Here is a 7,627-nt window from a genome sequence, read left to right on the forward strand (position 1 = left end):
GCTGCAGCTCCCCCGACTACAATGTCCAGCACAACATCAGAATAGTCGAAAACCGGTGAAATATCGGGTGGTGTGTACTGCCGAATGTCCAGCAATTCGTCTCTGGTGAAACTGATTGCAGGGATATAACTAAAGACAGGATAAACTAACAAAAACATAAAAACAACTGCGGAGCACGCCACGGAGGCAGCCATCAGCGTCGGCGCCATCTTGCATTATAATATCATTACTTCTTATGGTGTTTAGGACTAATGGTATTTGTACTTTCTCATGACCATGTGTTAATGTATTTGGGTTTCTAACAAGGAATTTCAAAGGAAAAAGGGTTTCCATCAAGGAATTTAAAAGGAATTTTAAACTATGTTTTCAAAGGAAGCCCTTTCAAATTTTTTTTTATATTCCCTTACATTTACACTTAGAAACCGCTTATTTGACTAATCCAGGTACAAAGCAGAATATTATTTTTTTTATTTTACATACAAAGTTTCTATGCTTTACATTTTTCAAAATCCTACTTTATTTCTATCACAGATTCAATATCAGTGTGGACCTTTGAAGACCATTAAAGCATCTCTTGCCCTGATTTAACCAGTATTTGCAGGTAGGAAAATGATAATTTAATTTTAGGAGCAAATTGGAATTCCCCAAAAGTAATCAAACATGTTGTGAATTAATGGTCGACCGATATATCGCCAAGGCCGCAAAGTTTTTCTGTTTAGCCGATGCGTTCGAGGCGGGACTTTTATTTTGACGGCGCTGAGAACGGCAGTGCCGGAGCACACAGTGCTCACATTCTCCCTCTTGTTCGCTGTTGTTCTGTCTAATACGGATAGACGTCTGTCTAATAATCAAATAGAACGGTTACACAAAGGAATTGTAGCGAATCAGCTCAAAGGGGAAATATGAATAATTAATCATAACTAGTTATAATTAATTATAACTATTTAGATCCGCTGTAAGTATTTACTTGACCTCTCAGGTCAACTGTCTGTCAATTCTAGGAACGTTAATTTCCTGGTTAAGGGAAATAACTTTCTTACTGTACAATTCTACACAGAGCCTGTAGCATAAATCTGCATGATTAAATGTGAAATGAGTGTTACCTTGGCTTTATTTGAAAAAATATGATTCCCAATGCACACAAACTTCCCAGAATACTGAGTGCCCTGTTGGTTACAGTGTTTACTTCCTTTTTAATTATATTTTTATTAAATATTTATTTATTTGTGATATACTTTGTCATCTAAAGTATAAGTATGTTTATTTAACAATCATTTTTTAATCCATTTTCAAATGATTTCAAATTTCTTAAATATCAATTAAAATAAATAAAATTATATCGGCCAACCTGCTTGCCAAGATATCGGCATCGGCTGTAAAAAAACAAATATCGGTCGACCACTATTGTGAATGAAAGCAGGAATGCGGGTACACATTTTAAAGCATAAAGGCTTCCAATAACATGTTACATGACTCAGTTATAATTAATTTCCTGTGTGAGCCAAAGAAATCTGAGAGGGAACAGATATGATCATTGGGAGTATTTCAATAAAAAAAAAAATAAAAAAAAACATAACTCCCGATCCCCAATGTTCTTCCCCACCCTACCTGGCTTTGACATAAAAATTCTTAGCATTCCATTTGACTTAATGTTTGTGTTTATAGTAAAACCCTTACTTTTCCTGTGAGCGCAGGAATATTCATGGAATTTGTAGCAAAGCCCATTCCAAAGGCCATGGATGACTCAACCCCTAAAAACCCGGCCACCAGCTTCTCTAGCTCCTCATGTTTGTCAAGATTTCCTGCAAGAGAGAACAAATATCTTAATGATGCAACAATAGATTTGTATAATAATAGAACTGTTTCCTTCTTTTTTGTGTAAACATCAAGTCAAGACACAATGATAAAGGTTAGATAAGAACTAAGAGTTTTTCATAGTGCCGCACATTTTTTTCCACCATAAAAGCGAATCCTCACCCAGTAGGATGAATGACTCACCAAGAACTGAATATATGAATAAGTATTCTAAATGTCAGTGAGAGGGTGGAAAAATCATAATGACAAGGTCAAAAGTTTGATTAATATTATAAGAGGACCAAGTATATGACCCCTTAAAAATCTACTAAAACCTACCCAAAAAGTGTCATATCATTATTTTGCCCCTTTTATCCCAGAGACGTGGCTGTAAAGCCTGAGAGAGCGAGTATTTATTACCTATCTCTTGCCTGGTGCTGCTCACCCCCACGCCGTATTTCACAGTGCACTCAGAGGCAGCGTCAGCGCATGTGCCGGTATTCTCAGCAAAGCCAAGGTAGTTATATGAGCCCATATTAATAACATCTTTCAGAACATTCCCTGTGTGTCTGCAGGAAAATATAAAGAAAAAACATGTAATAAATTAAACATATATAAAATAATAATACTAATAAAAATGACACACACTACTTTTAAAAGGAAATGTACGGCCTCTAAAACTCACAACATATTAATTTCTGTAAAGCCTTTAGACTTATGAAGGATCTAAAGATTCTTAACAGAAATGTGTATCTGTGTGTGTGGTAACATACATCTGTGCAGTTCTTGATTCCTGCCTTTTTGTCGTTATCTCGGTCATATTACTTTCCACATATACACTACTGGTCAAAAGTACTAATTTTTTTTAAAGGTTTTTGTAAGAAGTCCCTTATTTGCACAAAGGCTGCATTTATTTAATCAAATATAGAATAAAAACAAAAAAATTGTGAGATTTTACCATCTAAAATCACTTTCGGTTTCTGTTTTCAGCAGCTATATTGTAATTTAAAAAATAAAATATTATCATTATAATTTAAAAAAACTGTTTAATCTTATGTTGGTTGTTGTGTTGCCTAAGTAATAAGCAAATGTCTCCATCTTAAGTTTTTTTTTGTTGTTGTGAGGCAGCAATTTTCCATTGCTTATGCTTTGGTATGATAACACTTTTTAAATTGGTGCTGTTCTGAGCACTGAGAAAGATGCAACTTAGATTTTTCAATAAACAAATCTCTAAAAAGTCAAAACAGACATCTTCTGGTGGGATCTGGTAGGCTGGATCCAACATCCTGGTGTGTCTGCACAATGTGACGCTCACTCAAAGGTCCAGTTGTAGTCAGGTGTGACCCGCTCCACGAGGTCCATCTTGGCTCCAGGGACGCTGCATATGGGCCTGTTCCAGTTGTCTCTGATCCTCATGTACAGATTCCTGGTGTAGAAGTTCTCAAAGTCCTGGTACAGTGGAACAAAATCCTGGGAACAGAGCATCGAAAGCGAAAACATAACACTACATTTAAATTATTTTTGAATAACATGACTAGTGATGCATCCTGGAATCACAAATGTGTTTTCCATAGAAGAACTGGCCCACTGACTGAGCCTGGTTTCTCCCAAGGTTTTCTTTCTCCATTTCTTGCCACTGATCGACTTTGGCTTGCTTAGTTGGGGTTTAAAAGACACTCTGACTGCACTGACACCATCAGATTTGAGAACAAAACTCGAACTGACTTGAACCTTTCTCTTTGGAGTGTTACAAGCTCTTGGTGCATAAAGAAGATCTGTAAAGTTGCAAAGACTAAAGTCTCAAATCCAAAGAGATATTCTTTATAAAAGTTAAGAGTCAACCACGCCTACCTAAAACGGCTCGTTCTAACACGCCACGATGTGGGGAAGATTTGCATAACGCCGCCCAAACGTTCACGCAAAGAAAGAAGGCGTAACTTAAAAATATTTGGCTGATCGACTTCGTGCTGTGGATCGCCGGATCGGCTTTCACCGTGGATGAAGCGGAGTCCACCCCGGGGTCGTCACATGTGGTTGCCGCAAGCCCGCCGGCCGCTCCTTCATCGAATCCGCCGGCCGCGCTGTTCTCAAGCCCGCCGGCTTCTGCTCACTCTAGCCCACCGCGTGTTGTGAAAGCGAAACTACTTTGTTTGGCCTTCCAAAAGAGGACACGACTAGAAATCAGTGGTTAAGTTGTATTTACAACACTGTTCCAGAACAGTTCAACCCAAATATTCAGATGTGTGCAGCACATTTTATGGAGGACTGTTTACTGATCCTGGGAGAGTATTTTTTTAACCTTAAACCGCATAAACACATTTCATTACACCAAATACACAAAATAATGTTCTTTTTAGCAACATCATGACCCCTTTAAGCTGGATGATAGATAGTGCTATCATCTTCTGAAGAACTGCTTTAACTTGGCTTAAATTGACTTTGAATTTTGTGACTGTTGACTCATAATTGATGAATTTTGCAACATGACCGGAACTGAATAATAACATTTGTCTTTTTAGAGATGGTTTGCAGCAGAATTTGAATTTGTCTCATATCTGATTAAGTTTGCATAATTGATTCTGTTATTTTCCTGTTTATTACTGTAAAGATGCTTTAAAACTGAAGATCAGCATTCAGTTTAACTGCTCAGGACACATAAGGGACTTATGCACAAGTATTACAAAACAGCACTAAATAGGCTTTGACCATTCAGGTGACAATGCAAAGTTTTAAAATTTGTATTTAAACAAGGTCTTTAGTGTAAATTCAGTTATTATTTTGTCTTGAGGATTACATGTAAACATCTGTTATGTGAAACATTACTCAGGGAAGCATGAAATAAAAAAAAAAGCCAGGTAAGCACCACAAATATATTATATACCGTACCTTCTGTTCTTCTCTCTCTCTGGCCAGATGACACTTCTCAAACTTCCAGTCCCTCAGGAAATCTCGCAGATAGCCAAAAATGGTAAGGATGCCGTAGCCCATGTAGGTGAGGACGGCAACCAGCAGCGGCGTCTCCTCAAACGACTCTACAAATGGCTTTTTATAAAGCAAAGTGCATGAAGCATGATGGTTCTGTGGGGGAAAAGATGAATATGAAGTGAATCTACATTGAAAAATGAATATCGAAACACTACAAAATGCACCAAAGTAAACATCAACAGCATAAAACAACATTAATGTACAGCTAGTCTGATAAAAAACAGATTATAGTAGATTTAGTTTGTCCACACTAGATTAAAGACCAATCATTTCATGATGGAGCACAGAAAGAATACACATAGATACCAGAATAATGCTGACATTTAGGGATGGGCTCTTTTAAGTTGGGCTAGAAAGCAACTATCTAACAACACCCTGAACATTTTATTAATTTCATAACAATTACACTGGTAGTCACCCATACTCACATTCTCTATGGAAACTGTACAACTATAGTTGGGACTGAAACTGCTAACAGCTTCAAACATGAGGTTACAGATACCAGAGATGATCAGAAGAGCAAAACTCCATTCATCACTCCGGCCAAGAAAATGAACCAGAGTTTGTCCTTACACTCACACTGCTTAACAGCTGCAGCACATGATCAAACTCGTGTTTCTCTTAACTGCATCCACTCTAAAAGCTGCCCTTCCTGTAAGGAATGGCCTGATCCCACTGTTCCAGATCCCTGAATCAGCCTTCTTACGAAAAGCTCAGTTTAGTCAGGGTTAACAGTTTGTGTCAGTGCTGAGTGAGAAAGCCTTTGCGGGAAAACTTGCATTGCTAAATACAGGAAAGTCTTGTATTTGTTCAGTTTCTAAAGTCAGTCAGTAAAAGTTGCTTCCTGAAACAAGGCAGACAAATATTCTTTTAATAAGGTTTGGAAATGTTAACTCAAACTACTGAAACTACTTACAGTAGGGCTGGATGAGATATTTTCATGATATTCATTATACATCCCTATATTTATATACTTTTTCCTGAAATGGCTTGAGAAATGAGTACAAGGAATCTGATCATTTCAATTCTGATTTGGGCCACTTCTAACATTGGCCACATTTTAAAAAAATGCGTACAGCCTAAATAAATAAAGAAGGTAATTATGTGGTATATGGTAATTATATTTACATATACACTAAAACATTTGAATAAATGAAAAATCCCATTTTTGAGCAATTAGACACAAGTCACAACTTTTAACATAAATTATATCAATAATCAACATACTGGCAAGACCTACTTTGCATGCCTCGCCTGTTACGTTTACTGTAAGCTTAAAAAAACACAAAAAAACAATACTGCACACCTGACCCATAGGTCCATTTTGATGATAAGGACCTAGTACAAGAAAAACTAGCTTGACAACACTCATATTCTTTGAAAAGTTGTTTCTCCCATGGAGCGCAGAAGTGCTCTGGGCAAACATCCTCAGGTTGCAAAGAACAAAGCATTGCTCTCCAGTTACATGACAGAACACTACACTGTTATTTTCCATGCTTGTGTCAATACAAACGGAGACAACCAAACACTAATTTGATCCCATAACCATTCATCTCAATGCAATGGGCTGCTGATGCTCTTCATTGTTGAGCACTGAAAGTGGGCATTATATAATAACCTCAACTTTCATTATTAAGTCATGAACAAATATTAAATAATGTTTAACAGATCAGCAGTTATTTACATTTGAATGTGAAAATAATGGAAGGTCTGAAGTTTCAGTACACGTCCAACTACTTGAATGCACATTAACTAATTACTTGTTTTATAGTTCTGGATTCTGACTGGCCAACATAGAGCTCCAACTGTAGTAAAATTCACAATACAGTAGCAGCTATGACATGAAACAGCAGTTCACCATATGTGCACAACACCCATAGACAACAAACACTAACTTCAGTTTGCAGGTCAGGGACGGTTTCTTCTAGCAGAAGGTTGACACTTAACCAATTTGCTTAAAAATTAACAATATTCTGTTCTTAATTTTTGAATGAATATCAGGCACTTTAATGAGGAGGCCATTGGCTTGCTGCCACAAGGGCTATATTTCATTTAATAACTATAAGGGTTGAGTCAAAAGTCCAATTAGACAAATGTTTTCTCCAGCAGTGGTGTTAAATGTTGCATCTTCAATTAGCATCATTCTGTGAATCATAATAACTAAAATTGCAATATCATCATATCATTCTTATTTTTACCATGATAATTTGATTGCTGCTGAGATAAATAAATAAATAAACAAAGAGGTTTAACTGTAAAAAAAAAAAAAAAAAAGTCAAGGGGCATTTTTAATAAATAATGTAATTATTTAAATTAACTTTTAAAAGTAACTGAATGACATCAAAGAGCATTTTCGTACATTTAAAATATACGTGGAAGATGTTATATATAACGGTTACATGTTTGAACACATGAAAACTTCACAGAAAATTGAAACCATGATACACACCCAACCACCCCCTCCCTACACACGAATACAAACCAGATAAACGCTCCTTTCCTAAATCCTAAACTCGGAAACGCCATATAAACCCAGAATGAAACAGAGATATTTCTATTCTAATTTAACTCAAAATAACAGCATAAGCGGCTCCGCTGTGTACACTGAGCGTGTTTCCGGTGTTGTGTGTAGCGCAGGAGGCGGCCTCACCTTCTCCGCCGGGCGGCGGTATCGCTTCTGCTGGAACAAGCAGCGGTTCTTCACGAACCCATTCCCGCCCGCTTTCTTGTCTTGTTTCGTCCGGTGTAAGGCATCTCCGTTTAGAAGCTTACTAGTGGAGTTTTGCGTCATGGCAGGCCGGCGATGTATGCTGTATCTCCGGCTTCACTTGTGTAATCTGGATTTCCC

At 37.2% G+C, this 7,627-nt stretch overlaps 1 protein-coding gene across 2 annotated transcripts in view; it reads right to left on the reverse strand.

The window, feature by feature from the left end:
- LOC107747949 (serine palmitoyltransferase 2-like) overlaps window positions 1–7,627 on the reverse strand; it is a 17,158-nt gene extending 9,531 nt beyond the window's left edge. The window contains exons 1-5 of one of the 2 annotated variants that reach the window (XM_016562572.1): window positions 7,430–7,627; window positions 4,681–4,872; window positions 3,110–3,264; window positions 2,215–2,363; window positions 1,678–1,802 (exon numbers count right to left, since the gene is read on the reverse strand). In XM_016562572.1, coding sequence (XP_016418058.1) covers window positions 1,678–1,802; window positions 2,215–2,363; window positions 3,110–3,264; window positions 4,681–4,872; window positions 7,430–7,570 — 762 coding nt within the window. In that variant the 5' untranslated portion in view covers window positions 7,571–7,627. The remainder of the gene's footprint in view (window positions 1–1,677; window positions 1,803–2,214; window positions 2,364–3,109; window positions 3,265–4,680; window positions 4,873–7,429) is intronic. The other variant, XM_016562573.1, reaches the window with a different exon arrangement.

Source organism: Sinocyclocheilus rhinocerous, unplaced genomic scaffold, assembly GCF_001515625.1.
Source record: "Sinocyclocheilus rhinocerous isolate Xijiao unplaced genomic scaffold, SAMN03320098_v1.1 scaffold769, whole genome shotgun sequence".
In the NCBI taxonomy this organism is placed as follows: Eukaryota; Metazoa; Chordata; class Actinopteri; order Cypriniformes; family Cyprinidae; genus Sinocyclocheilus; species Sinocyclocheilus rhinocerous.